General features: G+C 44.0%; 1 protein-coding gene across 1 annotated transcript in view; it reads left to right on the top strand.

The window, feature by feature from the left end:
- vps26b (VPS26, retromer complex component B) overlaps nt 1-17,459 on the top strand; it is a 46,464-nt gene extending 29,005 nt beyond the window's left edge. Inside the window, exons 4-7 of the mRNA XM_060943799.1 lie at nt 9,155-9,319; nt 9,452-9,627; nt 16,449-16,591; nt 16,679-17,459. Coding sequence (XP_060799782.1) covers nt 9,155-9,319; nt 9,452-9,627; nt 16,449-16,591; nt 16,679-16,801 — 607 coding nt within the window. The 3' untranslated portion in view covers nt 16,802-17,459. The remainder of the gene's footprint in view (nt 1-9,154; nt 9,320-9,451; nt 9,628-16,448; nt 16,592-16,678) is intronic.
- Nucleotides 17,460-19,389: the final 1,930 nt, after the last annotated feature.

The following is a 19,389-nucleotide window of genomic DNA, read 5'->3' as shown; positions in this document are numbered from 1 at the left end:
TGTCAAGACAGTTTTATGTTGCCCGGACTTGGAGCTGCTAGCTGTTAGCCTGCGGCCATATTATCTGCTGAGGGAGTTCAGTCACGTGATCACCATCTGTGTTTACATCCCTCCGAGGACAGACGCAGCCGCTGCATGTGAGAGGATTCACTCTGTCCCAGCAAGGCTGCAGACACAGCACCCTGAGGCATTTATCATCATTTTTAGGGACTTTAATCACGCTACCTTGGATTCTACTTTGGCTGCTTTTTACCAGGCTGTGGATTGTCCAACAAGGAACAACAGGACAATTGACTTGCTGTATGTTAATGTGAGGGATGCATATAGAGCCACACCCCTCCCCCCACTATGGAAGTCTGACCACAACCTGGCTCATCTACAGCTGAAGTACACCCCCCCTGGTTCAAAGGCAGCCTGCAACAACTAGCTCCATCAGGAGGTGGTCCCCTGAAATGGAAGATGCCCTCAGGAACTGCTATGACATCATGGACTGGGATGTGCTGCTTAGCCCACACTGCAAGGACATAGAGGGGCTGACACACTGTCTGACGGATTACCTTAACTTCTGTGCAGACGTGGTCTCCCCCCACTAAGACTGTATGGTGTTACCCTAACAAGTCATGGGTAACACAGGAAGTCAAAGCTGTCCTCAACAGGAAGAAGGCTGCCTTCAAGAGCAGGGATAGGGAGGCGATGAAAGCAGCACAGCAGGAGGTAAAACGCTGGGTGAGGGAAGCTAAGGACAGCTACAGGAGAAAGGTGGAGTAGGAGCTGAAGGAGAACAGCATGAGGGAGGTCTGGGAAGGTGTGAAAACCATCACAGGCCACAATACAAAGACCAGTCATTGAGGGGACAGTGGAGAGGGTGAACGAGCTGAATGACGACTTCAACCGGTTCAACCAGCCCACGTCCCCACACCCTCCCCCTCACTGCAGCCATCTCTCCTTCTTCCCTCAACACACCTCCCCCCCAGTCATCACAGCAGCCCCCTCCTCCCCCTCATCTCCCACCTCAACACGGACTCCTCCATGCATTACTGCAGACCAGCTTAGAGGTCAACTGAGGAAGCTTCACCCCAGGAAAGCAGCAGGCCTGGATAAGGTGTGTCCCCGACTACTGAAGACCTGTGCTGCTGAACCGCATCTTTAACCTTAGCCTGCAGCTGGGGAGAGTGCCAATCCTCTGGAAGACATCATGTATCGTTCCAGTTCCCAAAAAGAATCGGCCCAGCGAGCTGAACGACTTCCGACCGGTGGCACTCACTTCACATCTGATGAAGACGTTGGAGCGGCTCTTCCTCAGCCTCCTCAGACCCCAGGTACAACATGCCCAGGACTGTCTGCAGTTTGTGTACCGGGCAGGTGTCGGTGTGGAAGACGCCAACCTCTACCTGCTACACCGAGCCCACTCGCATCTGGATAAGGGAAATGGCACAGTGAGGATCCTTTTCTTGGACTTCTCAAGTGCCTTCAACACTATCCAGCCCCTATTGCTTCAGGACAAACTGAACAGGATGCGAGTGGACCCCTGCCTGGTCACCTGGATCTCCAGCTACCTCACTGACAGACTGCAGTACGTCAGGCTGAAGGACATCATGTCTGACACTGTAATTAGCAGCACCGGAGCACCCCAGGGCACGGTGCTGGCCCCTCTTCTCTTTACCCTGTACACTGCGGACTTCTGCTACAACTCTGAGCTGTGTCACATTCAGAAGTTTGCCGATGACACAGCCATCGTTGGGTGTATCAGTGATGACAGAGAGAAGGAGTATAGGAGCCTGGTGAGGGACTTTGCTGTGTGGTGCAACAGGAACCGTCTGCAGCTCAACACCTCGAAGACCAAGGAGCTGGTCATTGACGGGAGGTCCAGACCAAGGTCACGACCAGTTCTGATCGAGGGAGTCGAGGTGGAGGCTGTGGATTCCTACAAGTAACTCAGGCTGTGGCTGGACAGCAAGCTGGACTGGACTTGCAACACCAAACACTTATACAGGAAGGGACAGAGCAGGCTATACTTCCTCAGGAGGCTGCGGTCCTTTAACGGCTGCAGGAAACTCCTGTGGATGTTCCATCAGTCTGTGGTCGCCAGTGTCCTGTTTTACACTGTGGTGTGCTGGGGGGGCAGCACATCCAAGAAGGACACATCCAGGCTGGACAAACTGATCAGGTGTGCCGGCTCTGTGGTCGGCATGAAGCTGGACTCTCTGGTGACGGTGGCAGAGAAGAGGTCTATGGACAAACTATTGAACATCATGGACGATGCCAGTCACCCTCTGCACACTGTCATCAGCAACCAGAGGAGCCTGTTCAGTGACAGAATGCTCCTTCCCAAGTGCAGGACGAACAGACTCAAAAACTCCTTTGTCCCTCACGCCATCAGACTGTACAACTCCTCTCTGAGGGGGAGGAGGGATAACAGGAGGACAGAGGACGGGAAGGAGCAGTAGCCTAGCCTAACAATAAGCAATACCGGATAAAGTGCAATATCTTTCCTGCTGCCCCCCTTCCCCATATCTTATTCTTTTTATATTTGTATATGTAAATAATTTATTTTAATTTATCTCACCAGAGCTTTATTTTATTTTCTCTTTTTTATTTTTACTTTTTTATTTTTTCTGTGTGTTTGTGTAGTTTGATGTTTGTTTGAGTGTTTTGTCCGCCGGTTGTGGTGTAGCTCCGGACTCAGTTTTGGGTGTCGGTTCCCTCCAGGCCTTGGTTCGCTGTGGGCGATGCCTCTGCTCCCAGCTGTGGACTGCAGTGAGCTCGTTGCTCATTTTAACATCGTGGTTGTCCAGCACTCTGTGCTTTAATGCTTGGCGTGATGTTGCAGGCGATGTTGCAGGCGATGTTGCTCGGTGACGTCGCCGCGGCTGGGCAGGCGGTTTGGGACACACCAGCGCTCTGCGTGGCAGTGCTTCTGTGCTCGCTTTGTGGATCCATGGCGTGGTGTTTGAGCGATGTTGCTGGCGGCGGCGCGGTGGCTGTGCTGGTGGTGTGGGACTTGTTTTCGTGCACCTTTTGGTGGGACTGTGGCTGCTACACCACTGGAATTACATCCTGACCCCTATTTGGTGGACTTTTTTTTTTTCCTGTCTATTGTAAAGCGTCCTTGGGTTTTAGAAAGGTGCTATATAAATTGAACCTATTATTATTATTATTATTATCATCTAGAAGTTCTCTATTTATTTTCTCTGTTTATCTGTAATGATGCTGCTGGAATCTTAATTTCCTTTATTGATCGCCCAAAGGGATCAATCAAGTTTTATCTAATCTAAGCTAGTTATTGGGAATGATCGTTGAGAACAGCGGCAATCCGTAATGGTGAGTTGATTGAAACTGCTCTCTCAACTCGTATATCAGCAGCTATGATGTGAGCTGGAGAGCCATACTGACTTCAAGAAAGCCACTAAATTTGAAAAGGTGCTTAAAAAGTCTCCAAATCTTGCAACAAACTGTGCAAGTTGGCAACACTGGTGATATGATACCCCCAGACACAAAGGGAATTACTGTTACAACAACAAAGATGAAAATGTTCCAATAACAGCACATCTGAAGTATTTTATTCCTCTTAAGAAGAAGAAACCTTTATTTGTCACATGCACACTTCAAGCACAGTGAAATTCATCCTCTGCATTTAACCCATCTGAAGCAGTGAACACACGCACACACTCAGAGGAGTGGGCAGCCACACCAGAGCGCCGGGGGAGCAGTCAGGGGTTCGGTACCTTGCTCAAGGGCACCTCAGCCCAAGGTCGCCCCACGTCAACCTAACTGCATGTCTTTGTGGGAAACCAGAGCACCTGGAGGAAACCCACGCAGACACGGGGAGAACATGCAAACTCTACACAGAAAGGCCCTCGCCGGCCGCTGGGTTTGAACCCGGAACCTTCTTGCTGTGAGGCAACTGTGCTAACCACTACGCCACCGTGCCGCCCCTATTATACCACAGTAGTGGCACATCAAACCTGTGAAAATTGTGCATGCAGACGCTCATCTAAGTTTCCAACTCTGTCATTGCTTAACTCTTGAATATTTTCTATCATGAATACTATCAGTAAAAAGTTTATAATTTCTGCTTTCCAAAGAAATGTATCTGGTTAAAATCTGTTCAGTACTTTGGGAGTAACAGCAGGTTGAAGTCGGTACAACAGAGTTCACTGTCTGCTCGCGGGACGTCGGGGAAACTGCAGGTGCTTTTTTGAGTCACGGGAAAGCGGTCAGGCTCTCTCTCTCTCTCTCTCTCTCTCTCTCCTGATCGGTTTCCATTTTCTGATGGATTACTTGTTCAATCAGAACTTTTATAGGGATGTTCTCTCACTGTTTCTGATGAAGGATTCAGCAAAATTTTTCGTCTGCTAGTTTTGATGTTATGATTCACGGGAGACTTTGAAGTGAGTTTTCATAGCTTTACCTACTTAATTTTTCAAATTGAACTGATTCATGTAAATTAATAACTATTTTAGAATATAACTGTAGTTGTTTTGATGAAAAAATATTGAGATCTTAGTGGTCAGAATGAGATTATAAAAAAGCCAGAAACGTGAGTGTCAATTTCAGTTCAGTTAATGTGAATTGTTTATTGGATGTGGATCACACAGTTTTTTCGAGGTTCGCCTTGAAAGCTGTGAATATTATCATTTATATTCTTTCATATAAACACTAGTAGGCCCTACTTTTGAGAAATACAAAGCCCTACAGAGCACAAAGAGGGGATTAGAAATAATCTTTTATTACTTTTTATTGAGTGTACAGATTTAACAATTTCACCTGATTAGCATAATTACTACTAATTAAATATGAATTTGCATAATTTGTTTTTACTAATTTTTTAAAACTTTGTATTCAGTATTTAACCATCTATGTGCCTGCCAATTTCCATATAAATATCTTGGAAAAATAGAAAAGCTATTAAGAAAAAAACATTCGATCTCACTGGTTAATGAGGCCCATTTTGGACCATGTGATCCTCAGACGGAATATTACAGCAGTGTAATAAAAATTAAGCCATTTTTTTCAATCTTTGATTTGTAATATCTCAAGAACGGATAAAGATATTTTAATTCTGTAAAAAGTATGATGTTCTGCATTCAGTGAGCGCAGTTTCAAGCAATTCAGATTGAAATTGAATTTTCACCTGATCTATCTGTTTAAATCAGTTCCTTGTTCAGTGTTTTCCCCAGAAAAAAATTAAAGCCCTAAATTCTGGCATGATAAAACACAGACAATTGAGCACTAATGGCGCAAAACGAAACTAGGGGGGTCCGGGGGCATGCCCCCTCGGAAAATTTTTTGAAAATCGATGCTCTCAGGTGCATTTTCAGGGTCTCTCAGAGGTTTTCGATACAGGATTATAGGATCGATTTTACCAGTGCTTTAGTGATTTCTGACCTAAATAGTATTAATGTATACACATTTTAAATTTCACCTTAAAGTTCAACATGCAAGTTAAACTGTTCTGTTATAGATTACTGAAGTATACGATAGATTGAAAATCTACGGGGATCCCTTAATTACCTATGATCAAGTAGTGTTGTAACAAAAATGTGCATGAACAGTGGTTTGCTCCATCTTATGCAATCCAATGAAGAGAATCGATCATCATGACCTCCTGTTGATCACAAAGGGATCTGAACCTAAGACCTGCCAGCTTAAAATAAGTTGCTGTATTACTATAACTGTAATGATTTAGAATGTTTCTGATGCAATTACTGTAATATATGTATAACTAAGATACACTGAAAAGAAAAGTAAGGCAACTGCATATTATAAAGTTTAAATTTTGGCACTTTATTAAATGGACTAGATTAAGATTAAAACATATTTAAAGGAAAATAAAACTTATTTCATGCATTTAAGTTTGCAGAAAGATGATGTACTTATTAACACGTTCATGAATGATAATAGACGAGGTCAAACTTTTTGTGATTAAAATCAGTCGGCTTTGTCCGTCTGGTGGGGGACAACATCGGCAGCCAATGAGATCGCTTGTAATGAATCGGAAAATTCCGGGATGTCTGACGTTTCCTTTTGATATTTTTATTGGACGGTTTGAACACGTGATCTTGACATAGCCAACAGATTAGTTTGTTTACATCATACCATGTGGACATATTACTTTGACAGAATCAACACAAACATTGGGAAAAAAAAGAGCGCTTGTTTAACACAAATATCAATCAGTATGTAAATGGATCTGTTACAGTTAGGTCCATATATATTTGGACACTGACACAATTTTTTTTTTTACCTGTTTACTGAAACATATTCAGGTTGTAGTTATATAATGTACAGGGACATAAAGTCCAGACTTTCAGCTTTCATTTGAGGGTATCCACATTAAAATTGGATGAAGGGTTTAGGAGTTTCAGCTCCTTAACATGTGCCACCCTGTTTTTAAAGGGACCAAAAGTAATTGGACAATTGACTCAAAGGCTATTTCATGGGCAGGTGTGGGCAATTCCTTCATTATGTCATTCTCAATTAAGCAGATAAAAGGCCTGGAGTTGATCTGAGGTGTGGTGCTTGCATTTGGAAGATTTTGCTGTGAAGAAAACATGCGGTCAAAGGAGCTCTCCATGCAGGTGAAACAAGCCATCCTTAAGCTGCGAAAACAGAAAAAAACCCATCTGAGAAATTGCTACAATATTAGGAGTGGCAAAATCTACAGTTTGGTACATCCTGAGAAAGAAAGAAAGAAAGAAAGAAAGAAAGAAAGAAAGCACTGGTGAACTCATCAATGCAAAAAGACCTGGACGCCCACAGAAGACAACAGTGGTGGATGATCGCAGAATAATTTCCATGGTGAAGAGTGGATACCCCTTCACAACAGCCAACCAAGTGAACAACACTCTCCAGGAGGTAGGCGTAGCAATATCCAAATCTACCATAAAGAGAAGACTGCATGAAAGTAAATACAGAGGGTTCGGGGCGTCGTGGCTCAGGTGGATAAGGCGCCATACCATAAATCCGGGGACCCGGGTTCGATTCCGACCTGAGGTCATTTCCCGATCTCTCTCCTGCTCATTTCCTGTCTCTACACTGTCCTATCCAATAAAGGTGGAAAAGGCCCCCAAAACAATCTTAAATACGGGTTCACTGCATGGTGCAAGAATAAAAAGGCTAGATTGGACTTTGCTAAAAAAAACATCTAAAAAAGCCAGCACAGTTCTGGCTGAAGAACATTCTTTGGACAGATGAAACCAAGATCAACCTCTACCAGAATGATGGAAAGAAAAAAGTATGGCTATGGCGAAGGCGTGGTACAGCTCATGATCCAAAGCATACCACATCATCTGTAAAACACGGCGGAGGCAGTGTGATGGCTTGGGCATGCATGGATGCCAGTGGCACTGGGTCACTAGTGTTTATTGATGATGTGACATAGGACAGAAGCAGCCGGATGAATTCTGAGGTATTCAGAGACATACTGTGTGCTCAAATGCAGCCAAACTGATTGGTCGGCGTTTCATAATACAGATGGACAATGACCCAAAACATAAAGCCAAAGCAACTCAGGAGTTTATTAAAGCAAAGAAGTGGAATATTCTTGAATAGCCAAGTCAGTCACCTGAGCTCAACCCAATTGAGCAGCATTTCACTTGTTAAAGACTAAACTTCAGACAGAAAGGCCCACAAACAAACAGCAACTGAAAACCGCTGCAGTAAAGGCCTGGCAGAGCATTAAAAAGGAGGAAACACAGCGTCTGGTGATGTCCATGAGTTCAAGACTTCAGGCAGTCATTGCCAACAAAGGGTTTTCAACCAAGTATTAGAAATGAACATTTTATTTACAATTATTTCATTTGTCCAATTACTTTTGAGCCCCTGAAATGAAGGGATTGTGTTTAAAAAATGCTTTAGTTCCTCACATTTTTATGCAATCATTTTGTTCAACCCACTGAATTAAAGCTGAAAGTCTGAACTTCAACTGCATCTGAATTGTTTTGTTCAAAATTCATTGTGGTTATGTACAGAACCAAAATTAGAAAAATGTCTCTGTCCAAATATTTATGGCCCTAACTGTATTTGCTCTCCTATGTATCTAGTTACTTGTGGGTAGGAAATAAATCTAAGCGTATCGGATTTTAACTAAAGCGACTAAGTATATCGGGCCCGATACGCTAAAACGCTTTGGGGAAAACCATGCTTGTTACATTCAGTGATGTGGAATGTCCCTGAAGCAAGTTAGCTCCTATTATCGCTTGCGTTATATCAGCAATAAACACTCGTTTCTATATCAGCTACTCTTTATTTCTCTTCTAAAGTTGATGACAAAAACAGAGCTTGTCCTGTTACTGAGAAACCAGAAAGTCGCTATGAAGTGACACTTGAATATACTGCTGTTAGAGAAAACGAATCGACACCTTCTCACCATGTATCGAGGACGCGCCACATGAATGGATAAAAAGTAATTATGTTGAGGTTTTCGACAAAGAGACGTGTATTTATCATTTTTGAAAGGAGTCTCCAGTTTCAGTGTTTGTAACAGTCAGAGTTGAGGTTTTAAATTGAAGTTTTCTGTCGTGGGAAAGTCTTCAGGACAGGCGGCTTTTTGTTTTGCAGTTTCCGAGGAACATGACGAGCTGTATTTGTTGTTCACTTTGAGAGAGAGAGAGAGAGAGAGATGGTGCTGTGTTACTTTTTGTAAATGTTCTACCTGAAGTGAAAACAAGAACTACCTTGCTGTAGTATAAAAGGACTAAAACACTTGAGGATGTCCTGGTTTTGGAAAATAATCAACTTCTGGAGGTGATAGTAACTCCACATGTGGTCATGTTACACCACCGAGGTGTTGATTATTTTCCTATAACAGCGCTCTTTGTTGTGTTTTATTCTTCAGATCTTAGTAGTATGGGAAAACTGCAGTGACCAACATTGCTCAAAGAAACCTTGTCTGTAGTGTGAAGGTATTTTATTTTACCAAACTGATAAGGAGAGTAATGGTTCTTCAGGTTTGTTTAAGCATTGTACATACCTAATCCTTTTATTTTTTTTTTTATCTGTATAACGATACAGTAAAATGGTTTGCCTGTCCTGTTATTTCAGTGACACCCTGCAAGCTGAAAGCTCCACTAATTCGACGCGATGAGGATTTGTTTTTATTCCAGCGCTACGGTGTGTGCGTGATGTGCACCTTTGTTTTGTTTGCTCGTAGGTACTTCCTTCGTGCGACGATAAGCCGTAGACTGAGCGACATCACCAAGGAAATGGATATCGTAGTGCACACGCTTTGCACGTATCCCGAATTAAACTCGTCTATCAAGATGGAGGTCGGCATCGAAGACTGTCTGCATATCGAGTTCGAGTACAACAAATCCAAGTACGAGCCACGCTTTCCCTTTCAGCTTTCACTTTTCCTTAGAATATAAATAAATATTACAGCAAGTTATAGCCGCTAAGACCTTTAAGTGATCAGGGATTTGAGAAATCCACTTTTATTTGTCGTGTGTAGATATCACTTGAAAGACGTGATCGTGGGGAAGATCTACTTCCTTCTGGTGAGGGTAAAAATCAAGCACATGGAGGTCGATATCCTAAAGCGAGAGACAACAGGCACAGGACCCAGCGTGTATCATGAAAACGAAACCATCGCCAAGTACGAGATTATGGACGGCGCACCAGTGAAAGGTAAAGCAAAGACGCTTTAACCTGATGGTGGTGTTTTTAGAAAATCTGGGGAAGCATTGACCTTTTTCTACTGACGTATCGTGCAGATCTACAGACTTTACTGAATTGGGATGGGTTTCCCAAAAGCCTCTTAACGCTAAGAGCATCTTAACTAGGAGAGAGAGTGTTCATTGTGATACTCGCTCTACCATTTAATGATGATTTTTGTGCTGCGATGCTTTTGGGGAAACTCAGGCCAGAATGTTTCTCAAGCATTTTAAAGTCTGGTTATATCAAAAAGGAAAAAAATTTCATTTAAAGGTTTTGTTCTGGGGCGGCACGGCGGTGTAGTGGTTAGCGCTGTCGCCTCACAGCAAGAAGGTCCGGGTTCGAGCCCCGTGGCCGGCGAGGGCCTTTCTGTGCGGAGTTTGCATGTTCTCCCCGTATCCGCGTGGGTTTCCTCCGGGTGCTCCGGTTTCCCCCACAGTCCAAAGACATGCAGGTTAGGTTAACTGGTGACTCTAAATTGACCGTAGGTGTGAATGTGAGTGTGAATGGTTGTCTGTGTCTATGTGTCGGCCCTGTGATGACCTGGCGACTTGTCCAGGGTGTACCCCGCCTTTCACCCGTAGTCAGCTGAGATAGGCTCCAGCTTGCCTGCGACCCTGTAGAACAGGATAAAGCGGCTAGAGATGATGAGATGAGATGAGATTTTGTTCTGACTGTTGTGCAGGAGCTGAGCTAATTATAATATCGAATTATAAACTGAATTGATTTGGCTTATATCCACTTTGCTATGTTACTGTATGTAGCGATCCAGAAACTGAACTAAAGCATGATATTTACTTGGCTAGCAAAGTAAACTGGCTTGCGTGTACAGAACTGGCTCCATCATCGTAGGAAGATACCCAAGGCAAGATTAACAAGTCGAACCCGACACCTGATCACCAAGTCGAGTTCATCTTCATACAAATTTGTACGACAGAAATAATCTTAAAATATATTTCAGACATGGTCGGTATTTAAAAACAGAACCGTTTCATATACAGCAGGAGAAATAATGAATATTCAACACATCGACTATTTTTCTATTAAACGTGTTCACATGAAATGTTGAGCAGACATCAGTGTTGTAGTCGAGTCACTAAAGCTCAAGTCTCCAGTGTTCGAGTCCGAGTCATTAAAGAAAATTTCAAGTCGATTCAGAGAACAAGGCTCCACCCGCACCATTTGACAGTGAGTGTTGCTGCCTTTATGTGAAAGCGTCTCTGCTGCTGTGTTGGACTAACGTTCCTGCTCGACTGCCCCGTTTTAGTCAATAGGCTACAGATAAAAAGCTTGTTCATCGCTCAGCAAGCCCCGCCCACTATCAACAGAGCAATGAACATAGCGCGTCACTTCCTTCTCTGGGTGGAGTCTTACCAAACGACGATTGAAGTTCGAGGTCGTCCCCGTCGTCTCCTCGATAGTTCTTCTACATATGGAACACACAGCAGTGCATTTTTTCCCACTGCACGAGAAGTCTGTATAAGCAAAGTGGACAATCCTAGCGGCGTCTCTCCAGGCATTTTAGCGCCGTTAACGTTAGTTTGTTCCTGAACATGACGTATGAATAGGTGATTTTTCTCTTGCACAAAATTAGTATAAAAATTTACGTATATAATATTTTATGCCAAATTATTATGGCATGTTTCAAAAAATAAAGAAAAAAATCCGAGTCCTCGTCTCCAATTCACGAGTCCGAATGCAGTTAATGCACGAGTCCGAGTCATTGGTGCTCAAGTCAAGTCATGTCATGAGTCCTTAAAATTAAAGTACAAGTCGGACTCGAGTAATAAAAGCCTGGCAGACGTTGGTATTAATAGAAAAAGAAACCGTAATGTTCCAATTCATAAAAAAGCTATATGCAATAATGTGCAGTATTGAACATACTGATTGAAATGTATTTAATACTTGATGGAGAGGCCTTTGTTTGTAATGATAGCTTCAAAATGCTTCCTGTGTGAAGGAACTCATCCCTCCCAGTGCTCAGGTTGGATTTTGGCTCGTTCTTTGACATAAAGTCTTTAAATGAAACGGTGATTCCCGATCTTCAGTTCAATCTACAAATTTTCTGTTGGGTTTCAGTGTGCTGATTGACTGACTGGGCCTTTCTAACACCTTTCTTTTCTTCCTGTGGAACCAATCGAGAGTGCTTTGCAGTATGTTTTGGATCGTTATCCTGCTGGAACGTCCACCCAAGTCTCATCCTAGACAATGAATGGCAACAGATTCCAGATTCTTCTCATGAACTTTCTAGTCCATGGCTCCATTCATTTTCCCCTTTGATAATTTGGATTCTGGTGATTCCATGAGAAAGGAAGCAGCAGAATACTGTGATGGTTCCACCTCTGAACTTTACCGTAGGTATAATATTTTGAAGGCTAAATGCAGAGCCAAACATGGCACTTAAACGTTCTGGAACAAACTTCAAACAAGATTCAACATGCCTGTTCTTCAGTAATGAAGTGTTGTGGGGTGATCCATGGCTGTGGAGTGCATTACCTCTTGTTTTCTCTGTGACAGCTGTACCCACTGCTTCCAGCTCTTTCTAGAGCTCTTTGAGTGGTCCTTGGCTCTTGGGCTACTCTCCTAATTAATGTTTTGACTTCCTAGTCAGAACTCTTGTGAGGAGCTCCTGTGCATGGTTGAGCGATGTTCCTTCCACTTGCAGATAATGCCCATGAAAACTTTAGCACAAGCCTTTGCTCCAACCGCTCTCGCGCGCATGGGGATTTAAAAAAATCATAACCCGGCCACCGAAGGTCCTAGCCCTGTCAAACTTTACAGGCACCTCCCTCTCCCTGAGCCCTTTCAAACCAGCCCAGGCACAGCCCGGTACGATCCCACCTCAGCCCGTTATTCGCCCTCGAAACCCCTGTGCGAGTGCTGCTCACTGAAAACTTTAATATGAACTGTGGCTTGAGCCAGCATTTAAAAATTCATAACTCGGCTTCCGAAGGTCCTAGCCCCGCCAAACTTCACAGGCACTTCCCTCTCACGGAGTGGTATACTAAATAAGACAATAATAATACACTCAGTATTCTCTGTTGTTTTTATTGCATGATGCAGATGAACTAGTGTTTTAAGGCTGACAGTATCTGATTGATCCAGTCAGTGGATTAAGAGTTCAGTTTACATGAAACTTTATAGTACAGTATTATGTTCAGTGCCAAGCAGTGGTTATGGTATCATTATGTGCATTTTTTTTTTTTGTTATTCATAAGAATTTCAGTCATAGTCATATGCTTTGTAGGACGTAGATTTATATTTGTGATATACACCTGGTGGGGTGCACTCGTTCGTTACCTTATAAGGTAACCATAACCTTCAGCCAAAAGCAGATGTCATCAGGTGGTACACAACCTTCCCTGAGTGTTTCAGCCCTCAACCACAACACTGGCAGTGGTGGCCAGGTCACTGCCCATCTGCTCCTGGCTTCCAGCTTTCTTCCTCCTGCCTAATCCCTATCCAGCAGGAGAGGTGCATTCTCCTCCTCCCTCATCCTATGAGCTGCTTGTTTCTTGCTCCTTTCGTCAAGGCCCAGAGCTGATAATAGCCGCCAGGTTGATTTGGCGGGGAAACCTCTGCAGCCAACCTCCACCGGGAACAGTCATGCCTGCCATCCATTGTCCCTGCACTCTTGTAGTAGGGCCTGGTACTTCAGGGCCTTCCTCTTGTGGGCCTCCTCACGTACCTCCTCCCAAGGCACTGTCAGCTCAACCAGGATTATTTTCTTGTCCTCGGTTGACCACAGGACAATATCTGGACGGAGGGTTGTGTGCACCACCTCCGGGAACTGCAGCCTCTTCCCCATGTCTACCCTCATCTCCCAGGACCCTGGTATTTTGCAGAAGGTTGGGCTTCGAACTCTTGGTTGAGAAAGGCCTGGTTCCCTCCTTGATGAAGGTGATCGCTCTCCTCACATCTGTACTGACGGGCCTCTTCTTGCACCTCTCCCACTCTAGTGTGTCAGCGAGAGACAGTAGCACTCTGTCATGGCGCCATCTATACAATCCTTGGGTAAGAGCTGTTTTGCACCCTGCCAGTGTATGTGCCAAAGTCCCCTTTTGACCATAGAGCTTGCAGTTCAGGTCTTCTCTTAGCCCCCATGCATGCAAACGTGCTAACGAAGGAAGAGTGTCATACACGGACCTCAACAGGAAGGAAATGTGGAAAGCTCTTGCCACGAGATCTTACGCTTGGGCCATTTAGTCCTTGCACCCTGGGACCCTTGTTCCACTGCCTTTGCCATCCGCCTTTCCTCCTCATGGGCCCGCACCTCAGCTTGGATCATATCCCGCCTGGTTTTCACGCCTGCGTTACCCCACTGCTGGAAGTGTGCAAATCTGAGTCCCCTCCGTCCAACCCAAGGGCTTCCAAGAATGTCTCGCAGCTTCAGAGCGCTCTCTGCCTGTTCTACAGCTGTGCTGGCTGCCCACTTGCGCCTAGACCTGGTTGTGACCCCCTGCTTGCTTCACCGGGTCGTCTTTGGAGTCTCTCAGGTCCAGTAGTACTCTACACTTTGAACACCTCTACAACAGATGATAGGGAGTTGCAGTTGCCCTGCCTGGTGTATAGGCCCACTGTGGAGAAGCTTGGGAGAATCCCCAACCACCGTCACAGGTGCTTGTTGATCTTTCTCTCGATGCCCTCTACAGCCATCATGGGAAGCTCCTAGATTGTGAAGAGCCACTGGAGCCTGGGCAGGAGGCCATGCTGGTATAGCCAAGTCTTGAATTTGCCAGGGAGTCTGGACTTATCGCTCTTCTTTAGCCATTCCTCAGTCTGCTTCACAGCGTTGGAGACATTGGCCCGATCCGTCAATGACGCATTGAACCACTTTCCCAGGTTATCTTCAATGGATGGAATGACCTCACCCTGGACTTGGAGACTGAATCTCCAGGTGACTTTGCCCTTCCTGATCACCAAACTCCTAGACTTTTTAGCCTTAAAGGACATCCTCGCCCACATGGCTATGTTGTCCAGGGTTTCCAGAACCCATCTTGCTTGGACATGTGATAATGTAATATATAATTTTAATATAGTTTCTATTTTCTAAGTTCTAGTGCAACGGATTTTAGTCTGAATGCCAAATGATATTACCATGTCTAGTTTGGAGTCATTTTGTTACAAAGTTACGTGGAATCTCAGACTCAAAATTTTAACTCGAGTTGTATTGTTAATTACTACATTTCTTATAGACTTACGATAAACATTGTCAACAATGACTGTTTTTATACTATGTTTCATGAGTGTTATAATGGTACCTATATATGAGTACCAGTAAGTTGTAACCAACTGAAACGTCCTTGCCCTCCATATTTAAATTATATTCAGTTCGTAGTGTAATTTGGCCTTTGAAGATCACAAAAATGTGCCTAGAAATAGCTGAGAAGCATCTCCAGGCATCTAAAGCCCTCCAGGCATTTAAACCCCCGGCCGCATTGTTCCGGGCCTTTGGCCCATCACTCGGACAGGCTGAAGTTTCGATGGACAGACAACGTTTCAGACTTGTCTGTCCTGTGACAGCCTGCCTAAAATTCCTTATTTCCCACACATTATTATTATTATTATGTCTCTTGCATGACAGTTTGGTGCCGAATGATTTGTTTACTTGCATTCAGAGGTGGGTTCCAATTTTTCAAAGTGTCAAAGTACAAACCTACCAACATGCACTAACCCAGCTGATACTAATTAGCACATGGGAGGAAAACTAATGCCGCTTTTCCACTACCAACGCGGCTGAGTTGGGCTGTGCCGTGCTGAGTTGGGCTGAGTCAAGCTGAGCGGGGCTGTTGGAGTTGCATTTTGACTACAACCGCGCTGAACCGTGCTGGCTGGAAGTGGGTGGACACATTGGGTGGAGTTAGCGAAAGTGGGTGGGCGTCACGTGATGTCGTTAGGCGGCGCAAACAGTGACATCAGTGAGCTTTTAAGCGGTAGTCTCACGACCCGGATAATAAACAATAAACATGGAGGACATGGAGTCGTTAGTGTTGCTGGTCTTGGTGCTGTGGCTTGTTGTCACCGACAACGCCAACAGATACTGGCAAGAGCGTATAGATGAGGCGAGGCGCATAAGGCTTCAGAAATTCTCGTAATTCGTAATTATTCTTCTTCCGGGTTTACGGTGTTTACAGATCCCAGCGTGCTCGCGGGGCGTGTGTGGGCATGTGAGGACACTCCTCCTCACCAATCAGTGCACAGGGGAGTGTCTGCTCACGCCCCCAACCTCACTCGGCTCGGTTTAGCTCGCTTCAGCCCCACTCCAAAACCGTGCGATTTTTGGGTGCTGAGCAGGGCTGAAGCGAGCTCAGTCGTGCTGCTCTGAGGTAGTCGAAACGCAAGCTGTGTCGGGCTGAAGTGAGCTGAGAAAGGGTCGTGGAAAAGGGCCATAATTAATGCAATCAACTGGGTTTCTTCCTGTGTCATTCCTCTTTATTGCATATGGATTTTATGATATTATGATGATATGATTATGATGAGTTTTATTGCATTAATATCAATGTCTTGGTATTTGGAGCTCCAAAATCTAATCCATTAATCTGCTGGTTACAGCGATAAATCCTACAAACATACATTCAACCACTGAGTCTTGAGATATCCCGCTAATAAGAATCTTGGACCAACCTGAAACCATACTGCCTCCACAACCCACTTGCAGCAAGAAAAGCATTTTGATGAAATATATTTATGGTCTCTTTCCCAGATTGCCCCACACATAGGCCTGTTACTTTTCCTAGTCCAGCTTGAATAGCTGTAATATTTTTAAAAACATCCTGACATATTGTTTCCATTAGGTGAATCGATCCCCATCCGATTATTTCTCGCTGGCTATGAGCTGATGCCCACCATGAGGGATATCAATAAGAAGTTCTCTGTGCGATATTATCTGAACCTCGTCCTGGTAGATGAGGAGGAGAGACGCTACTTCAAACAGCAGGTGCAGTATCCTCAATGCAGCTTGTAAATCTTACTGATTGCATGTAGTGCAAAAAGTCCAATCTATTCAATTCGTTCCCTTCTGAAGGAAATCACACTGTGGAGGAAAGGAGACATCGTAAAGAGGAGTATGTCCCAACAGGCCACCATAGCTGCTCAGAGATTTGAGGGATCAAAAGCTGGAACTGCTTTGGCAGCAGACAAAAGCTAAATAAAATGTTAATGTTCAAAAAAAAAAAAGTATATATCTTGTATGCTCCTGAGTGATCGGAGGCACAGGAGTTCAAGATAGATGGGAAAGAAAATCATTCACGAACATCATCCAGGTGCTCAATTTTTAATCATGTACATGTTGATTTGTTGAAATTTCTTCTTCTAAGTCTGTCCAAATTGTTGCTTTTTAACTAAAATATATATTTTACACACGCACGCGCAAAAGCCATAAAATTAAAACCACTGACAGGTGACGTGAATAACATTATCTCGTTACAGTGGCACCTGTAAAGGGGTGGGAGATATATATTAGGCAGCAGTTCCTGAAGTTGATGTGTTGGAAGCAGAAAAAATGGGCAAGTGTAAGAATCTGAGCGACTTTGATAAGGACCATATTGTCGAAGGCTCAGTGAATCGCATGGGACACCAAGTCTAGCTCATGTGGTCCAGTCCCACAGAAGAGCTACTGTAGAACAAACTGCTGAAAACAAAACAGAAGGGTGTCAGCATTGACTTTTTCAGCAGTTTGTGCTACAGTAGCTCTACTGTGGGATTGGACCATATCATGGATGCAAACGGCACGCCTTTTGGCGGATGCCGCCTTTTTCACGGCTGTCTGGGGTACTTGTGTGAATCGTGCAGATCCGATGAGGTTTTTTTTTTTTTTGGGGGGGGGTTGGAGTGTCTGATTATAATTTCATCAAAGTAAATTCTGTATTAAAATTACTAAATAAGCAAATGCTGTTACAGTCCATGAAACACAGGAAGTATGAGAAGAAAACAGTAAATCAGAAAGCTGCGCACGTAAAGCCAATTGGCTGCACGCCATTATCTGCTGCTGGCTGCACTTCACTGCACACGCAAGGATTTCCATCAGTCCAACGCAAGTTACGTAATTGGCTTTATATGCACAGCTTTCTGATTTACCGTTTTCTCCTACTTATACTTCCTATGTTTCATGGACTGTAACGGCATTTGCTTATTTAGTAATTTTAATACAGAATTTACTTTGATGAACTTATAATCAGACACTCCAACGCCCCCCCCCCCAAAAAAAAAAACCAAAAAACCTCATCGGATCTGCACGATTCACACAAGTCCCCCAGACAGCCGTGAAAAAGGCGGTATCCGCCAAAAGGCGCGCCGTTTGCATCCATGCGTATGAGCTAGCCTTGGTGTCCCATGCGAATCAAGGAGCCTTCGACACCAATGACCCTGTTAACCGGTCCACCGGTTGTCCTTCCTTGGACCACTTTTGTTCGGTACTAACCACTGCATACCAGGAACACCCCACAAGATGTGCCATTTCAGAGATGCTCAGACCCGGTCATCTTGCCATCACAGGTCATCAAAGTCACTCAGATCCTTACGCTCGCCCATTTTTTTTTTTTTTTCCTGCTTCCAACACATCGACTTCAAGAACTCACTGTTCTCTTGCTGCCTGATACAGTATATCCCATCCCTTGACAGGTGCTATTGTAATGAGATAATCAATGCTATTCACTTCACCGGTCAGTGTTTTTTAATTTTATGGCTGATCGGTATGTATATACAGTTATGTGCAAAATAATAGCAGTCTAACATCACTAATGTGTTTAATTACTGATTTTGGCAGAAAGGATAATACAACATGGGAAAAAATAGGTGTAGCCGAGTAATGGGCAACCAACAGAATCAACAGTCATGACATGCACTCTGCTAATTGGGTGCAATTGACTCATTTAATGAAAGGGGCGTGTTCAAATTAATAGCAGTGTGGAGTCCAATTAGAGAGGTCATTCATTCTGTGAAGAAACAGGTGTCAGTTATGGCCCTTATTTAAAGAAGGAGGGCAGCAAATGTTGTACCTGCTGGTTTTAGCCCTTGCTCAGTGAGTAAAATGGGTCGTTCCAGACATTGTACCAAAGGAGAAAGAACTTTGATCAAGAAGTTGACTGGAGAGGGGAAAACATATAAAGAAATGCAGAAAATAATTGGCTGCTCAGCTAAAATGATCTCAAACGCTTTAAAATGGCAAACAAAACCCAAAACACGTGGTAGGAAAAGAAATATTACCATCCGCGTAGATCACAGAATAACGAGAATGGCAAAGAAGCATCCAATGATCAGCTCCAGGGAAATCAAAGAAGATCGTCAGTTACCTGGGAGTACGGCAACAATCAGAAGATGCCTATGTGAAGCCAAACTATTTGCAAGAAACCCTCGTAAAGTACCATTGTTGAAAAAAGGACGTGTTGAAAAGGTTACAGTTTGCCAAAGAACACATTGACTGGCCTAAAGAGAAGTGGCACAACATTCTATGGACAGATGAGAGCAAGATTGTTCTTATTGGGTCTAAAGGCCACAGACAGTTTGTGAGACGACCCATAAACACTGAATTCAAGCCACCGTACACTGTGAAGACTGTAAAACATGGAGGTGCAAGCAGAATGGTTTGGGGATGTTTCTCATACTTTGGAGTCGGGCCCATTTATCACATACCAGGCACCATGGACCAGTTTGAATATATCAAAATACTGGAAGAGGTCATGTTGCCTTATTGCTAAAGAAGAAAAGCCCTTGAAATGGGTGTTTCAGCAGGACAAC

The sequence above is a fragment of the Neoarius graeffei genome, chromosome 17, assembly GCF_027579695.1.
Source record: "Neoarius graeffei isolate fNeoGra1 chromosome 17, fNeoGra1.pri, whole genome shotgun sequence".
NCBI lineage: Eukaryota > Metazoa > Chordata > Actinopteri > Siluriformes > Ariidae > Neoarius > Neoarius graeffei.
This window is presented reverse-complemented; position numbering and strand designations above follow the sequence as displayed.